The 18901-nt window shown below is 41.0% G+C and overlaps 1 protein-coding gene across 1 annotated transcript in view; it reads left to right on the top strand.

Moving 5' to 3' along the window:
* The window catches only part of CALCR (calcitonin receptor), a 36405-nt gene extending 27036 nt beyond the window's left edge, over window positions 1–9369 (top strand). The window contains exons 8-12 of the mRNA XM_004702811.3: window positions 244–304; window positions 385–451; window positions 2621–2839; window positions 3859–3900; window positions 9127–9369. Of these exons, the coding sequence (XP_004702868.1) occupies window positions 244–304; window positions 385–451; window positions 2621–2839; window positions 3859–3900; window positions 9127–9369 (632 nt within the window). The remainder of the gene's footprint in view (window positions 1–243; window positions 305–384; window positions 452–2620; window positions 2840–3858; window positions 3901–9126) is intronic.
* The last annotated feature ends 9532 nt before the right edge of the window (window positions 9370–18901 follow it).

Below are 18901 nucleotides of genomic sequence, written 5' to 3'. Positions count from 1 at the left end.
GATGCTCTGAGCTACATGCTCTGAAAGCACATCTGTTTAAATGAGAGCATTTCTACCTGGTTTGACTAAAGAAAAAATGTGCCAAAGCATCAGGGAAATATCTGGACGTTAAATTTGCCACTATTTTTCCAAGTGGAAGTGCTGTTCTCCCCCCACCTCTAGTTGTGCTTCTCTGTAACTCGTGGCCAAAAAAACAGGTGTGACTGGTACTGTTTTTTTTGTTTTTTGTTTTTCGTTTTTTAGGATTCCCGCTATTGCCAACTACGATCCATGCTATTACTCGGGCGATCTACTTCAATGACAAGTAAGCATCTTGGTGGTTTTCCGGTTAACATATTCCTCGGTAATATACATTGTATTGACACACCCCTTCTCTTTTGTTAGCTGCTGGCTGAGTGCCGAGACTCACCTGCTGTACATCATCCATGGCCCTGTCATGGCAGCCCTGGTGGTAAGAATTGCTTTTTAAACCCATTATGAGCGATATTACCGCATGGTTCAAATCTCGATGCATTTGGTTCTGTAAGGCATGTGCATGATAATTTTAAAATAAAGCTCATTTAATGATATTCTCTTACAAGGAGAACAAGTTGACTATAGAATCTTCAAAAGCTTCCTATTGTTTTAACAATGGGCATGGGGTTGGAGTAGTGAGACACCATGATCCGGCTTCTCTACATGTGAAAAGAACAGTGTGTTCTATTCTTTAAAGCGTCTCTAAATTCTACCAGGGAAAGGGAAAGGCCAAGGGGCTGTGGAAATAGTGAAAAGGTGTCACTGATAAAGAGGAGTGAGAGAGACCACAAAATTCATGTCATCCCTTGAACTTGTCCCCAGGCCCTGCCAAACAAAGTGAGGGTCCATGTTTTCATGACAACATGCAGCCTCATCATGACATAGCCACCACTGATCATACACTGGGAATGCTCCAGGCACTTAAATACATTACCACCATTTTAATAGTGACTCTACAGGGTAGCTATAGCAAGACATTTTACACATTCAGAAAACTAAAAGGCGACTACACTCTTCCAAAATAAAAAGTTGGGGTGGAGACAAGATGTCTGAATCTGAATCACAGCTTTTTATTTCTCCCCCTGGTCTGCTACATGTTGACCAACATCAGAGCCATTTAATTTAACACTTAGATATCACATGCTATGATCCTAAAAGGCAATGCCTTTTGTTCTTGTTGTCATTTTTCTGGTTGGAGTTAGAAAAATACAAATGGGAAAGTCAGTGAGAACCAGCACTGAGTTCCTGCACTGAGTGAACATCTGTGTCACTACTGGACCTCTCATCCACTAGAGGGAGAAATGTCGAATTTATCACCCCATTGGAAACAATTCCATCGTTTCTTGTAATATTAAGTATACATGTACCACTTGCCATTAGCAAGCAGTTCCACTCCTAGACTTTTTCAAAAGACACAATCACCTCTATCCCCACAAAAATTTGTACATAAAAATTCACAGCACCTTTGTTCAGTATAGTAAAAAACAAAAAGTGGAAATAATCTAAGTTTCCATCACCAGTAGAAACAAATTTTGGTGTATTATCCATACAGTGGGATTCTGCGTAGCAATAAGAATGAATCCAATGCTAATTTATACAACATAAATGGATCTCACACATACTGTGAGAAGCCAGCCACTCAAGGGCCTACAACAGTGGTTCTCAACCTGTGGGTGGCAACCCCTTTGGGGGTCAAACAACCCTTTCACAGGGGTTGCCCGATTCATAACAGTGGCACAATTACAGTTATGAAATAGCCATGAAAATAACTTTATGGTCAGGGGTCACCACATGAGAAACTATATGAAAGGGTCGCGGCATGAGAAAGGTTGAGGACCACTGATCTATACAATATACAACTTACTCCATTTCTAGGGTATTAGAAAACAACGGATGCCTGAAACGGGAGTAGAGAGAGGATGTGAAGTTAATTGACTGTAAGAGGGGAAAGAGAACTTTCTAGAGCAATTGAAATGTCCTTTCTTTTGTTTGGAGTAGTTGCTAAGCAAATTAATGTGTTTTTAAAAGCTTATTAGACATTTAAAAATTCACATTTTATTGAATGTAAACCATACCTCAATGAAACTGTCTTCTTTAAAAGAAAAATATTATAAAAAAAAAAAAAGAAAATCAGGTTAGTTGTCTCTACTACATAAACTTTACATATTAATGTTTCCATTCTTACTTTCACTTTCAGTTATGTAGTCCTGACCAACAGGGATTATTCTGATAACAGAAAAGCAAGAAGGCAGTATCTAAAAATGTCTTTTGTGACTTCCTTCTGTGAAACCCGGGAGAGTCAAAGATCCAGCCTTCCGTCTCTTTCATTGAGCCTCAGACAGTTGTACGGAACAACAACAAAAATGAACATTGCCTTCCAGTTGATATGTACATCCACACATAGCTTCTCCTCTTGGAAAAGAATTATCAACAGAGGTCTTTAGTGCCAGTTAGGCTTCCTGTCCTAGGAATGCTGAGTACATTTTCACACTCTTCACAGGGGGAGGGGGACTGCTCCCCACACTGAATAAGTAAGATGGAGCAAAGTATGCGTATTCAAGTAGGACTTAACTGGGGGATTTGCTCATAACATCGTCTCTTTCAGGTGAACTTCTTCTTTCTGCTCAACATCGTCCGCGTGCTGGTGACCAAGATGAGGGAGACCCATGAGCAGGAATCTCACATGTACCTGAAGGCTGTGCGGGCTACTCTGATTCTGGTGCCACTGCTGGGCATCCAGTTTGTGGTCTTTCCCTGGAGGCCATCCAACAAGATTCTTGGAAAGATCTATGACTACTTCATGCATGCTCTGATTCATTTCCAGGTGAGGCCCCCTGAGATTCTTACCTGTCTACCTGTTTAGCTAGTTGGTGCAGGAAGAACACGTTTCTGGAGTCTGTGATCAGCAGGTGTTCAGTGTTTGTGTTGATCCAGAAACAGTTCAGCACCTCTCTGTTTCTCAATTTGGGCTTGTCTATTCTTTGAATCTTAGAAGAAAATAAAGGTCTTTGGAGGCCACCTCTGTTAGGACAAATGCTTCCCCATTAATTCACCACATGGTACTGAGGACAGCCTTTAATCACACAATCCTGAGTGCTGTAGTTGTTTGGGGGTTTTTTTGTTCTGTTTTGCTTGGGTTTGGGTTTTCTTTACTGAGAAAAGTTTTGAAAGCAAATGTGATCATTACCAGTGATGAGTCTCCTAAGCTGGACGATTATAAATACAGTCTCCAGCGCTCTGAAAACATGAGAGAAAAGAAGCAGGTGTTTGTAATAAAGTATGGAATGTCTACTCTTTAGCCCCATGCTAGAAGTTCTACCCCAGTTCAAGCAGGCCCTTGTTTACAATCACTTCATTTTGCTGCCTTGTTCCCAAGTAGAGATGTCAGGACCTTCCAGGACCTGCCAGCTAAGCCACTTCTGCAATGTAAGGGTTAAACCCCAAGTGGGCAAGGATTCCTGACACCCTCACATGGCATGATAAAAATAATCACGTTATTGTTAGGCGGCTTCAAGTTGATTTCAACTTATAGCAAACTATATATGATCTCGATTCTTTAATTTGTTTTAAGTACATAACGTCTTTTCAAACCCACTAAAATCAGCCAACCCTGCTGTAAATCTCCACACTAAAGGGGGCACTCTATTAACCAGATTTACCAGAACTGTACCCTTAGCCAAACAATAAGAAAAATGCATTTCATATTGAATATTCTTGTCTCGTGGTATTGTCTTTGTACTTAATCATCCAACCTTGACTTGTTATTGTAGTTGATGACATTGATTACTTAGCATAATGCACATGAAATCATTTCAATTCTATTTTTCCTTTCTTTTTTTTTAGGGATTTTTCGTGGCCTCCATCTATTGCTTCTCAAACAATGAGGTAAGCACACATTGCACATAATAATGCCCCCTGTTTTCTGGCATGCCAGCACCCCACCGTTTCCCAAGGACCTCATACAGAGTTCATGTGATCTCACTTCTGTAGTTTACCACACAGGGCTTCGGGGTTCCCAAGATCATTTTCCCGACTCTTTCAAGTTGAATCTTATCTGTGGATGTGTGGTGCCGTCACATGTGCGTCCACGTGAGGCAGATACATTTCCATTTTCTGGAGATGCACCTTAAGCTGGCCGCACCCCCAGCAGCCAGAGGGGGAGCTATTCTGCCTCCTGTAGAAAGCCACATCATGCGCCTGCTTTCTCGGAATCCCTCTTCCTCACTAGGACAGAGTGTCTGCTTCACGCCCTTCTTTTGCAGTGGGATAGGGAAAGCATCGGACCACTTATTCAGCATTTGAAAAACTGGTCCCAGAAGCACTACCTAAAAAGGACTCAGTCACTCATCTGTCATTGGACTCCTTAGATCAGTGGAATCGAGAGATCCCGACGGCCACTGTCTTCCTGCAGTTTTCGTCAGCTGCCTCTTCATCCCACAGAGTCCTCCCTGGAGGCTCAGTTTGTCAAACAGATGAAAGTGGAGATTCTCTGTCCTCCAGAGTCCCTTCCAAGAGACTCCAAAGCTCCCGAGACCATAATTAGAAAACACATTCACTTGTCTGATGAGAGACTTGAGAAAGTCATGTGATTGGCCGATGTCACAGATACGGTCGCGGTTATAAGCAGGACTAGAACCCAGTTCTTCTGATGCTCAGTGAACTGACCCTTGCATTTCACTCTGTATGGTATGGCCATAATTTCTCCATAGACCTTTGGGATTGCCTTTTTCCTACACATAACTTTGGGCTTTTTACTTCAGTTTCTCATACTAATTATTTGATGCCAAGGCAAATCATATTTTGTTAAGAATTTTAGTTATCATTTTCATGTTAATTACTAAAAATGTTTTTCTCACTTTAACCAACTGGTTCTTTCATTTCTTTTCTATCCCTTAAGTGTGTAGTGTGTAATCACTATGTAATATGGAAGCATGTACTATACCAAATGGAATGGCACAGCCCTGTGGATTTTAGGCGTCTAGGCCTCAGCTATGGCAATGCCATAAATTCAATACGGGCAATGCCTTCCCACATGCAGGGAGTTATTTCAAGCATCCTCTGGGAGAGAGGTGACAGGAAATTGCTTTGCGGAAGATTAAATCTTACCACCATGGCATTCGTATAATGGTGAAATGGAAGTATTCCTTTTTACTTATTATCAGTATCTCATCGATCATTCCTCTTATGGAGCTAGAGCAGACAACAGGGCATTGGATAATGGAAGCAGGGAAGACATTTGGGAAAGAATTAATGTCATGACAATCACGAGACTACCATGAATGCAGACTCAGGTATCAACTATTTGCTAGCACTCTTCCCAGTGGGTAAACGTTGACTGCCCAAATATTTTAGGACAATTTCTAGGTATCTAAGAGACCTCAACAATTTATTGCAGTGATAGAGGTGCCCAATTTGTTCCCAAGAAGTAACAAGTTTGCCTTTTGATATGGTCTTTGAATAGACTGCATATTGTTCACAGAAACTGCCCTAAACCAGTAGAGATCAGAGAAAGGGGATTGTGAAAGCAAGATGAGATGAGCTATGGCACATAAACAAAATGTTATATTTTTACACGATCCATAAATTGGAATACTTATGTGTTACTTAGATCTACAGATTATTGTTAGTACTCTCAAAATGTATGTTAATCTTTAATGCATTGCATCCAAACTTTTGGAGGAGAGCCTGCCTTCCCTTCAGCAGTACATAACTGCTGTCGTGATTTGCCATTGAGTTGGTTTAACTTAGGGGGACCCCCGGGTGTTACATAGAAGGACGGTTCTAGACATAGAGCTCTCCTGGATATCATCTTCACCTGACCTTTCTTCCATGGTACACCTCAATGATTTAAACCACCAACCTTTAGGTTGGCAGTCAAGCAGGAATCATTGGCACCACCAAGGAACCTTAATACATCACATGGATACTTATCATGAGTTTAGCAAGAAAGGCAGCAGAAAAATAAGACTATTCAAATCCAACCCTGAAATTTTTAGTTAATTTTCTTTTTTTGACAAATATAGAAACTGAGGGCAAAATATACCAAGTGTGTAGCATTAGTTTAACAATAGACTTCTTGATATGATTGAACGATTGAATCGTATGATATGTGGGTTATGCCCTAATAAAACTCTTTAAAAAGAATATAATTACTTCTAATAGTTAGATTTTCCAACCATCATATGAGGGCCCTATTTTTTAAAACTAGCAATAAATTCATTGGTATAATCAAGGGGGAAAGTAGGTTAATTTTGTTAATTGCTTTTTTAATGAATGATGAATTTATTTAACTCAAAATTTTGTATGCAATGCTTAACCCATTGGCAACTCCTGACACTTATGATGCTTTCCGTAAACAACAAAAATGTCCCCATTTACTCAAACAGATGCATATTTTTGCCATCAGTGAAGCATTAGACTCAACCATAATCACCCTATTAAACTGTAATTATTGAAGTGTCTCTTACATTCTGCTAAGGGCTGATTTTTTATGTATGGTTTACCATGCAGATTGGCCTCTTCAAACTAAAGGAGAGATTGCAGTTTTGGAATACAGAGAAGGCTCTGAACCTTTCTATAATAATAATTTTAGAAACAATAAAACAGACTTCAAGCCCTATGACCCTATGATTCCTGGAGACTTTGTTAATACACAGAGATTTTCTACTTGGGCTTGTTTTTGGAAGGGCAGAAGAGAGAGAAACAAAACCTTTAGGGTTTTTCCCACCCTGGGCACTTATGCAAACCCACTTTAGACTTTCTACCCGTGGACACTGGATACTTTCAAATACCTCTGTGAGTTTTGCTCTGTGGATGATCTCAGTATTTAAGAGCTGTTGAATCCATGGCAACTATTAATTAATTGGCTTTTCTAGGGGCATTGCACATACTCTTATGCGGTACACTGATGCTCGGTCGTCAGGTGTTCACAAGTAAAAGAAAGATGAGGATATCTTGTTTAATTTTCCTTTAAAGGAAAGGTACTGTGTGGATTTAAAATCCATAAAGTCAGCAGTTTGAAACCACCAGCTGCTCTATGGCTGAAAGATAAGGCTTTCTGCTCCCATGAAGATACACCCACAGGGCAGCTGGTCTCTGCCCTGTAGGGTCACTGTGAGTCAGAATTGACTCAATAACAATAATTTCTGTGTCAAATCAAAATATGTTGCTATGGTTGCTGTTATTGCTAGGTGCCATTGATTGGATTGTGACCCATAGCAACCCCTACTGTGGAAACTCAGCTGAAACATATTCATTCTAAGTGACCCTCCTGCCATTTGAAATACCAGTGACAGAACTGCCAGCACCAACGCCACCACAGTCCCACAGCATGACAAGCGCTCCGACGACAAGTGGGGAATACAACTCAGCACGGAATGGAGTTCGATCAAGTGTCCTAATGAGCCTGTTGATTGTCCTCGCCTCTGTCTCATTCTCCCGTAACTACTTCTTCCATTCCCGCAGCCTGTCCCTTCCCGTCTTTCTCGCTCTATTTCTATTTCAGCTGATATTTCTACCACTTCGAGGGGCAAGGTGGCAAGACACAGGTGGCAATACATTTTCATGAATTGATTTTCAACCAGATAAATAGCCCTCAGAAAGAACTAAGCCAGATAGGAGGCTGGACCTGTTAGAACGACACACTGGCAGTATTTGACTCTCTCTGGACAGCCACAGTGACTAGAAAATCCTTGGGGATCAACCTGATGGGAGAGGACGAGGAAAAAAGGGGCAGTGACGCTGATTTGAATCAAGCACTGCGCAAGATGCTTTCAGTAATCCCTGTGAAATTCACCAACAGCTCTTTGAATTGGGCTTAGTGTCCCCTTCTCAAAACAGAGACAATTCTCAGTTAACCCATCAGGAAAACAGGCAGCAAAGGAACCCGGACTCAAATGCAGAGAACTCGGTCTCTGGAGCTGGTGCCCAAACTCAACGTTGGGCTGCCTTCCTGGTCGCGGAGTTGACAAGGAAGAAAAATAAGCCATCTTTAAGTTGGGGTCTTCAGAGGATCCCACTGTGACTCGACTTCTGGGTTGGGTTGGAGCAGGATTCCGCGGATCTAAGGAACACAGAAAGTTCTAGTATCTGTTCCATGACTACAGGGACCTCATATGGGACCTGGTCACAAAGCCCTTTTCCACACGAGTAGGAGGGTGAGGGAAGGAGGGAAAAAGAGGAGCTGAGACCAAGGACTCAAGTAGAAAGTAAATGTTTTGAAAATGATAATGGCAACGTATGTACAAATATGCTTGATATAATTGATGTACGGATTGTTATAAGAGCTGTAGGAGCCCCCAATAAAAGATCTGTTAAAAAAAAAAAAAAAAAAAAAGCCCTTTTCCTCCCCCAGTTTCAGGTACCTCAGAATTCCCGTCAGAGAGCAGACCCTTGTCCTTGGTCCTGCGTCCTCACAACCACGAGGATAAATACGGCGCTTCCTAGTCAGGGCGACTTCGCCCCCTTGTGCTGTGCTGAATGTACTGGAGAGTGAGTCATGTTCTTGTTTACCTGGCAGTTCTGGACACGTTTAGTAAACGTGTGCACGTATTCAAAGACTTTCCATAGAAACACATTGAAATCTTATTCTTAGAATGTTGTCACTCCATTAACCAGAACGTAGAATTTCATCTGGCAGCACCACCTCGAGCCATTCTGCATAAGATCATTATCATAAAATCCAGAACTGTGCTATGATTTATGTCTATATCGCATAGACTTAGGAAAAAAACTGCCTTCTCAGAAATTTTAGCATATGAAAAGTTTACTAAACCTTTTTTCCTTCACATGACGCGTGTGTCAGAGAGAATCAGACACCAATTTAAGTTTCATCCATTGGGTAGGAGCACAAAAGGAGAAATTCTTGATCCAAGTAGCAGAGAACCTTGATAAAGGATAGCTGACAAAAGTAACTCAGTTATGCAGTTCGCAAATCCCTCTTCCAAGATAGTCTCTTCCAAGGTTACAGTCGATTCCTAATCAAGCCTCCAGAGCTCAAAATGACGCCTGGACCCCCTTTAACCTCGGACAGCCTCAAGAGGCTGCGCACAAACCATGCTTGACTTGGCTTCTGGGAATTAAATGAAAACAAGCTGTCTTTCCCTCTTGCAGGTTCAAACCACCCTGAAGCGCCAGTGGGGCCAGTTTAAGATCCAGTGGCAGCAGCGTTGGGGAGGCTTTGGCTTCGGGCGCTCTGCTCCCAACCCTCGCCCCCGGCCTCCTCCTACAGGCCACATCGCTGTTTACATCTGCCGCGAGCGGCCGAGAAACAACGAGGAGGGGGGCCTCGCAAACATCTATGACGGTGCTGAGATGGTCTCCCTGAACCTCATCGAGCGAAGGTTGTCTGCTTAAATGGGAAGCCGCAACAGCATCGTGCTCCCTGAGCCTCACATCCTGGGTGACAGATAGGCCACGCATCTAACGAGATTCCCATCCTCCCAGGAGCAGAACATATCATTTGTGAAGAATTCAGTGAATTTATCCATAGTGAATCTGAGGAAAGTTATATTTGGTACTATTGCTTTGGGAGATAGTCTAGGAATGGAGTCTCCCACTGCAACACTTGTGAACTCCATCATTCATTCAGAACTGAGATATGACTATCATAGGAATGCAAGCAAAGTATCCAAGAAACACACAACTAAATTGACATAGTTCAGATACAGGGTGCTCTGTGTTAATCTTGAGCCATTTATACCTTTGAAAAATTCAAAATCACTGTCGATATTTTTCTCTAGACTTTTAATTAGAATATTTATGTATTTGGCTATGGATCTGCTTTTTAAAGTTTTCTTATTTCAATCATGTCTGATATTCCTCAGATGTTTTACCATCCACACTATGCCGACTGCACAAATGACAGCCTGGCCTCCACAGTCCAGTAGCTTTCTAAAATATGGATGGCTAAGGATGTAGGAGGAAAGACCTGTGCTCAGTAGGGAGATAGGATGCTTTGCGTAAAAAAAGAAATTTAAGTCTATTTGCTGGAAACCTTACATGGACCAATTTGTTAATTGGTTATTAGTACTGTAGACTCAGGTTGTTTGGGAGAATCCTGTCCATTGGGCAGGCCCTAACTGCTGTAAGGCATTGGCCTTCACCTTGAACGTGCTTTAGGAAGATGTTTACAAATCGGGAGGTCACAAAGAATTCATTGCTAAATTTTTCACAGAACTGCCAAAACTATAATTCCTAGTGGAAGAGAATACCCTTTTTAAAGACAGTTTTCCACTTTCCTAAGATCCAGGATTTATAAATCAAATCACGCCAAGGTTTATAAAGCAAATTACCTCTTGCCCCTGGGTGCTATCTAGCAGTACAAGATAAATTTGCTTATGTCTGATAATTAAAAGACTCCAAACAAGTGCATTAACTGCCTTCACCCACGACAAAACTTAACAAGATCTCAGTCTTTTCCAGGAAGACTCAGCAGGGCGAATTAGAATCAATTTGTAGCTGACCTCTTATTTGCTATTAGCGAAGCGGGGGGAAATATAAACACTACAAGTTTAACCATATAGCAATTCCTGTTCAAATAAAAGTAGTTTCTTGTTAAAGCCCAATATTATATTCCCATATCCCTCTTTCCTTCTTCAGCATAAGATCTTCAAAAATCCCTGACTAAAGCAGTATCATTATTGGCACCGTGAATTTGCAACAGTGATCAGTTACCATTCGTTAATTTGTATGCTAAATGAAAGACATTTAGACCCCCCAAATTTCAAGTCTCATGTATATTATCTTATGCCACTGCCTTTCAGAAATGATTAAGCTATGGAAAGACAATCAATTTATTTCTTCTGGTAACACTTTTAATGCACCCAAAGAAAATTATATTCCCCCAAAGAAAATGTATTTTGGATACAAAGAGAAGTTTATGTCTCCTTTGCTGAATGTAAGGGAGTTGAAAAGAAGGTATTTTTCCAATCACAGTGTTTATGTAGTGCTGTACCTATTTTTGTTTACATGGAAAACAGAGTATTTCTGGCAGCTCTAGTACAAATGGTATAATATATATTGCTAAAATATTATAGATCTATATTGCGCTTGTAGAAGTTCCAAGAGAACAAAATAGTTTATCAAATAATTGTGCATAATGCTAAAATTATATGAAATGCTTGTATTATGTATATGTAGAAAATTAATATAGAGTATGAGCAAAGCAACAGATGTATATTTGCCTATTTTTTAAAAAAAATACACTCATCATCTTTTTCATTCATTCACCTGTCTCCTGTTCATTTCACATCCTCATTCATTTCAACCAGGGTCAGCCAGCATCTCCTCTGACCGCAGGAGAGGTGAACACAATCGAAAGAAGCTGCGGGCAAAAAATAGCAAAGCTATTTTCTTTACAAGCATATTCATTTTTAGTCTGCAATTTGACTATAAATTCAGTGCCACCATCCCCATGCCCTTGATAAAGCAAAAGCTACACACAACTGTCCATTTATAGTGCCTGCGTTTGGAAAGCTCGGAAGAGAAATTAGGGCAAAAAAGTATCATAACTTTTTATTGTTCTTTTTACCCCATTATTTTTGGGTCCGACTTGAGCTGTCCAACATTTCCGTATCACACCAGAGTGTGGGAATTGTTCGATTCAATGGTTTGAATGTCATTTAGTAGAGAGACTAAGGTGGGATTAAAGGCAAGTCATTATCATTAGGATGTATAAAGGCCCCTACTGGAAATAATTTCAAATCTGTAAAACATGAAAAGGGGGGTGAGTGGGCGGGGAACGAAGATTCAATGAGTGTTGTGAGGATCTAGCAAAGCGGAACACACGCAGTGTGCAGGCTCCTCCCACTCCATGACATTGCAAAACTCAGGGCCTCACATGAGTTAGAGAGCTTTCTCAGATAAGATCTGTATGGACCGCATCTTCCCCTTCACATCCCCCAGGCCGGGACAAGGAGTTAGGATTAACCTTGTGGTCTGGAAGAACAAATGGACTTTCTCCTCGTATCATACAGTCAGATTTTCCAAGAGGGTAACTTGAATTCCGATGGTCAGCTGCCCACTTGCTTTGAGCTCGACTGAGGAGGGCTTTAAATATAGACCATTATTATAGTTCCTGAGCAAGACAATAGGCTCAAAAAGAGAGGTAGCCGAAAGGGTGTCATCACGGGGCTCCACCCTTCTCATTCATTCCTGTGGTCATCACTCATGTATTCAACTGGTATTTCATACACCTCGATTTCAGCCAAACACAAACGCTTGTTAAGTGCCATCGAGTCAGTGATGGTCCATAATGACCCCGCACTGCACTGTCCTGCGCCATCCTGAAGATTGTTCCTGGCCTGAGTCAATTGTTGTGATACTGAGTGTCAGTCAATCCATCTCGTTGAGGGGCTACTTCGTTTTCAATGCCGCTCTACCAAGCATGATGCCCTTCTGCAGGGCCTGGTCTCTCCTGACAATGTGTCCAAAGTGTGTAAGACAAAGTCTTGCATTCCTTGCCTCTAAGGAGTGCTCTGGCCATCATTCCAAGATGGATGTGTTTGTCTTTGACCAGCCTGTGGTACTTTCAATGCCCTTCTCAAGCACCACAGACACCTAGTCATGGTTATTCTCCAGGAAAAGCTTCTCTGCGGAGGTGACTGCTTCTTTTCTGATGCAGAAATGAAAATGTTTTAAAGGATTATACTTTTTTGAAATTTAAAAAGAACTATTACCTTAAAACCATAAACACTGAAATTTTATCAGCCTAAGAAAAGTGGCATTTTGTGGCCAACAGTGGAGGCTGAGGGTGATCTTCCTCCCTAGAGCATTTTCTGGCCAGGAGAGCTAAGATAACAAATCTCAGAATAAGACCAAAATACAAAGACTCACTTTCTTATCAATAAGAACTAAAATAGTAGCTCTTCCATGGACTGGATTAAAATTCAGCTCTTTGCCACAGACGGTTACACGTTCAGAGTTCAAAATAAGATTATTCCTAAAATGGAAGGGGAAGGAAGGAACCATAAAGGCAATCAGATAAACTCAGAAGAGAGCTCCATTTGTTATTTTGAAAAGGGAGGCAAGAAACCCCAGTCCTAAAGCAAGGAGTGTAAAATTGATCTTACAGAGCTAGTCCTGGTGGGAAATGGAGGTAGGAAAATGATAGGGAATGGCATCATTGTGGGTGCAGAGCCAAGGAAGGTAAAGAATCCCATTGGAAAATTAAGAACTAACACGATTTCTGCTTATTTTCTTTTCTTTAGTACATAGAAGTAACATTAATGCTTTGAATTTGAAGCATTTTAGTAGAGAAAATACAAACACTGAAACTCAACCTATCTTAGGTCAGACAGGTTTTTCTAATATCACATCTTCTCATTTGAATTCATAAGCATCTCTAGAAGATCTCAGAGAGTTTCCATTATCTGAAACATTGATCAGTATTACTCCTATGTCACTGATCAATGCATATTTTATAATTACAGAAAATCACTGCCATCTATCTAACTTTCCCAGAAGCTCTTTCACTGACACTAAATACTAAACATGCACCCTCCCTCTTACCTATTGACTGGCAATGCCACTGCTACCCCTGTAGTCCCTTTGTTTAACACACCTGATATTGTAATTTAAATACTTTGCTTCCAAATGCGTCTCAGTATGACTAGAGAAGCTTTGTAGTTAGCAACTCAGTGCTTAACCACTACACCAGGCTGGCTCCTTAGTACTGGAAAAGCTTTGAATGGATATTCAATAAAATTAGTTGAGATGTTTTTAATGACAAAAAAAACAACAACCCTGAAATCTGTCTCCATCCAAGCCTGATCGATCAAATCTAGTACATTGGTCTCCTATGCAGAGCCCTACACCTAAATAAAGGATAAGTTGCAAACTCCTAAAAAAACCAGTGCACAGCAGGTTGTATGGTTAATCTCAGGACAGAAAGCATTTTGCTAGATGAAAAGTCTCCCCCACTATAACTGTGTTATGCCAGGCGGACTAAAGAAGCAAATCCCGTGACATATATATGTGTAAGAGAGAGCTTTCTATCAAGAAGGAATTACATATTAAGTAAACATCTCATCCCAGTCCAGATCAAGTCCTAAGTCCCTGGGTTCCTCCTCAGACTCACACAGCCACATGCAACGATGCAGAATCCAGGAAGATCACAGGCCGGTGGTGCAAAGTCCTGTGGATCCAATGGTGGTGGCCATATCACAGGGCTCACAGCAACCAGGGTCAGCCAGCAGGAAGGTGAAGACAGAAACAGAGTAGGGAGGTTCCCAGGATCCTCCTTAGGAGAAGGCCACACTCACAAAGAGGCACCATCAGGCTGTGAACTGACTGACAGGTTGAACTCCATCCCTACAGTTTTATATATCTTCAAGTTGACTTGCAATTATGTAACTACCAGAGCACCCATGCCAAGAGAAGTTATCCTGGGATCAAAGTTATGAAGAGTGTCCCTTGAATAGAGATAATTCAGAAAACAAAAAAATCAAACTCTTGAACATCACGTCACATAGCCCACTATGTCTCCAGGACCCCACCCCCACCCCCACTCCCTTAACACATTATCAAACAAAGCAAACAACCTCACCACCACCAAGTCAATGCTGGCTCACACTGACTCTTTCAGAGAGGGTAGAACTGCTCGTGTGCTTTTCTGAGGCTGCAACTCTTTACCGAAGTAAAGAACCTCATCTTTCTCCCACAGAGAAGCTGGTGTTTTCAAATCAATAACCTTGTGGTTAGCAGCCCAATGCGTAATCCACGTTATAATTGAATCTATAGCCATTAGTTTACCTATTATTTATAGCTAATTCTATTCCACTTAGATTTCTCATCACTACAAAGGAAATAAGTAAACGAGTTTATTTGCTATGCATTTTGTCTGCGTAAGTGATCCACAATCGCACAGCCGTGGGGGTGCAACAGTTAAGTTTGGATGCTAACTGAAAGGTCTCTAGCGCGGTGAAAACCCCTGGCATGATTACTATCTAGAAAGCTCAATGTCATACTTCTACTCGGACTCATGGGGCCACCATGCGAGGTGAAATAGTTCTATAGCACCCAACTTCAACGGTCCATAAACGAACAGAAAACCAAAGCCACTTCCATCAAGTCCCAGCTGGCCCATGTGAGTCCCTGTGGCTTTCGGAGACTGCAGCTATTGGCAGGATTAGACAGCCCAGTCTGCCGTGCTACATGGTCACAGCCGACCAGGCAGATCGTTCCAAAGAGTCACACAGAGAAGTAGAATTTCTTTCTGCTGCTCGCCAACACCCCACTTTATGTGGATACTTGGGAAATAAAATACATTTGGAGAAAAATTTCAAGGTCTCAAAAGGGTCACATCAAGCCTAATTTGAGGCCTATTCAAAACCTAAAGAAGAATAAGCAGGGCTGAAGTTCCTACTGTTTGTGGCAAGACTTCCACCTACTAGCTTCCAATAACTGGAATATAATCATGAGTATTCACCCGCCCGCTCGGCTATCCACCAGTGGCAAAGGGAGAGGCCTAATGGGGAGCTGAGAACGCCTCAGAGCCGCAGACGTTGTAGCACAAGCCTGAAGGGCAGAGGGATTAGGGCTGCTAACTTCTTCTCTCCTTGTCTCCCTTGAAGAAACTATACAAGCAGGGGGTACCCAAGCATTTTAAGTATTACTAATTCATGAAAAAAAGAAGAAACAGAAACAAAAAGACCCTAAGGTTCTGGAATCAGCAGTGTGTATGTTGAGGAGGTGCGAAGGTTGGTAAGTGGTCTACCGAGCCAGGAGGGCAGTGGTTCTCAACCTTCCTCGTGCCGCGACCCTTTCATACAGCTCCTCATGTTGTGGGGACCCCCAACCATAAAATGATTTTTGTTGCTACTTCATCACTGTCATTTTGCTACTGTTATGAATCGGGCAACCCCCAAAGGGGTCATGACCCACAGGTTGAGAACCGCTGCACTAGAGGAAATGGAAAACAAGACAGAGGCAAGAGTTTGTTGATGTTCACCTGTTGACTGTCTTCGTTGCCTTGAGACATTGCCTGTGGGGATTGGTCTATTTACTGGTGACAGTTCTGTCAGGGCAAGGTAAAAGCACAAAAGAAGTAAGCACAAAAGAGTCTATGAAAACAAAGAATTGAGCATTTGGCGGAGACTTTGGCCATTCATTTCTCCTTTTCCTTCCTCTCCAAATCTAACTAAAAGGTGGATTGTTATCTAGGGAGTTGGCTCATTCTTTTTTAAGTGACCAGGTGTCAATTTTCCTGGTGGAATAACACCATAGGGAGGATACTTTTATGGTGAATGTGTCTTTACCGCAGAATTTACACCCTCCATTCTCCTTTAATTTACCAGAACCCACAAAGAAGATAAGTGCTGACCTTTCCCCAGTAGACATTATCAGAGGCATTATTCTAGGAGTAGATGCTCACGGGCCAAGTAACTAGCCAGCCAAAGAATACACGTATTCCAAAAGAGAGCTAACAAACTGAACAAAGTACACTCTCTGTCAAAGTGATGTGGGAATTCTGATGGAATTAAAATTAACTTGAAAATGTATTTTGAAGGATTTAAGAAAAGATATCATCTATATAAAAAGGCCAAGAAATCATACAAAAGAGCCCAGTGGAAAAACTTACAAAGAAATGCAATAACTGAAGTAAATAGCCATTAATTAATAAGATGGACACAACTTAAAAAATGAATTAGTAAGTTAGAAGATTAAAAAGCTCTCCTGGGGAAGCAGGAAAAGACAAAGATAGAAAATAGAACCCATCAGATACAGAGGAGGAATTCTGCACATCAGGATAATGAGGGTCCCAGACATAGAGTAGAAATGAAAAAGGAGAAGGGAAAACAAAGCATTTAAAGAAATATTTTTAAATCCTAGTGAGAACACAAATTTTCTAAAGAGCTACCCAGAGCTTTAAAATGCTCTTCATGTTAACACTAGTGGAACAAGACCTCAACATAACAGGCTGAAGATATTCTCTTTTAGGAAGATAGATTTATGCAATTAAAAAGCAATATGGGTAAATAAGCATGGGCAATCTATGTTCAGCACACATATGCTCAATTTACTTTATTCGGTGTCTAACAGATCTCACAGTTACTAACCTACTTAGTATCCATATGTAACATTTGCTCTTCTTGTCTTCTATAGCAGAATTAAATGTTCTCAATTAATTCAGCAATCACGTATTAATGAGGACTATGGGCTTAAGAGTAGAAATAAATGAAAACATTTTAAATAGGACCAGCCAAATCAAAATGTGTTTCTTTGAAAAAACAAGTTATTAAAATAAAAATATTAGATGATTAACAGTTTGTGAAAAAAGAATGCTTATAAGAAAAAACATAATGAAAAAATCCACTGCTGACTGTCTGATTCCCCCTCATAGTGACTCTATATGACAGAGTAGAGTTGCCCCTAATGGTTTCCAAGGCTGTAAATCTTTATATAAGACTGCCTCGTCATTCTCCCATGGAGTACTTGGTGATTATCAGCCAAATGTTTAATCCACGGAGCCACTAGTGCTCCGACATAGAAGACAAAAGCAAACTCACCACCATTGAGTCCGCCGCGTTCTCAGCAACTTTGGGGACAGAGTACGTCTTTGTCATGGGGTTTCCAGGGCTTTCACTGCTGTGGAGGCAGACTACCCTATCTTTCTCCTGCACAGTGATGGAGGGCTTCACAGAAATGGACCCTAGGATAATTAACTTCCTAGAGCACATGTCTAAGTGCTGATCAAAAGTTTACCAAGGTTCATGAAGTGCAATTCTCTTATTCTCATGGGAATGAGTGGTGTTGTCGGAGAGCAAACAAATTCCCTGTCACAGGAGGCTTCAAGTCAAAGAACAGAGGACCGTGGGGCACAGCTGGTCTCATCTCTGCTTACAGATGAGGGTACCAGCTTCACCAGAGAAATGATATGGAATGAGAGGAGTTGGCGCTCAGGATAGAATCATGTACTGCAACGGTACATTCCATCTCTGCCCGGAGAGGATCCGAGGGCTGAAACCCTACTGACAAAATCAGGAAACTAAAATATGATGAAGAGAAGATAAATGATATGCAGACATAGCTCAAAAACCATCTGCTCTTGAAGATTCTGAACATCAGATATGTAGGATCCTAGGAGGAGATAGGCTATGTCTTGTGGGGAATGAATGAGGGACGAAGTGAAAAATAATTCTCCTAGCCTACAAAGAGAATACAACAATGCCTAGTGTTACAAAATGAATAAAAAATTTGAATATAAATAGGAAAGTACTGTCACATGGATGCGACAGAGATTAGGAAGGGCAACAACAAGGATGTGATGTCTTGTTTTAAAAACTCAACTATTGAAGAGGTAAAATACCAGATGGCACAGTAAGACTGTAGGTGGGATCAATAATCTTACCTGCTTGTGTAATCAAAAGAGGAGCTGACAAGGAAGGGGGAAAAAAACATATAAATTAATCAGTAAGGCTACCCAGGAATCTTCATACAATACTGTATGAAGAAAAATGTACACATATAGTGAAATTCCTATTTCTATTAGTGACCGATTAGGTAATTCAAATTCATTTCCTCTCAAAAGAAGAACAAAAATTTAGATAAGACATTGACATCACCTAGTCATAAGGAAAACAACAAAACAAGACATGAAAGAACAAGATAAAAGTAAAGAAAAAATAGTAATCTATAAAGGTACTCTCAGACGTCACTTGCACACTGAGGCATTTGCCAAGGTAAAAAATTAAAATCTCACTTATGACAGATAAGGAGGGCAGAGAACAAACATATTAAAATTCTCCCCTTAATAGGCTAGTGCCATATTATATATGAGGATGGGGAAATGGATCTATGTGAATATATTTATAGGTTTAGTATTAAGGTAGCAGAAGGACATTGGGCCTCCACTCAAGTACTCCCTCAATGCAAGAACACTTTCTTC

Source organism: Echinops telfairi, unplaced genomic scaffold (assembly GCF_000313985.2).
Source record: "Echinops telfairi isolate 266 unplaced genomic scaffold, ASM31398v2 ScPeMD7_23;HRSCAF=83, whole genome shotgun sequence".
In the NCBI taxonomy this organism is placed as follows: Eukaryota; Metazoa; Chordata; class Mammalia; order Afrosoricida; family Tenrecidae; genus Echinops; species Echinops telfairi.
This window is presented reverse-complemented; position numbering and strand designations above follow the sequence as displayed.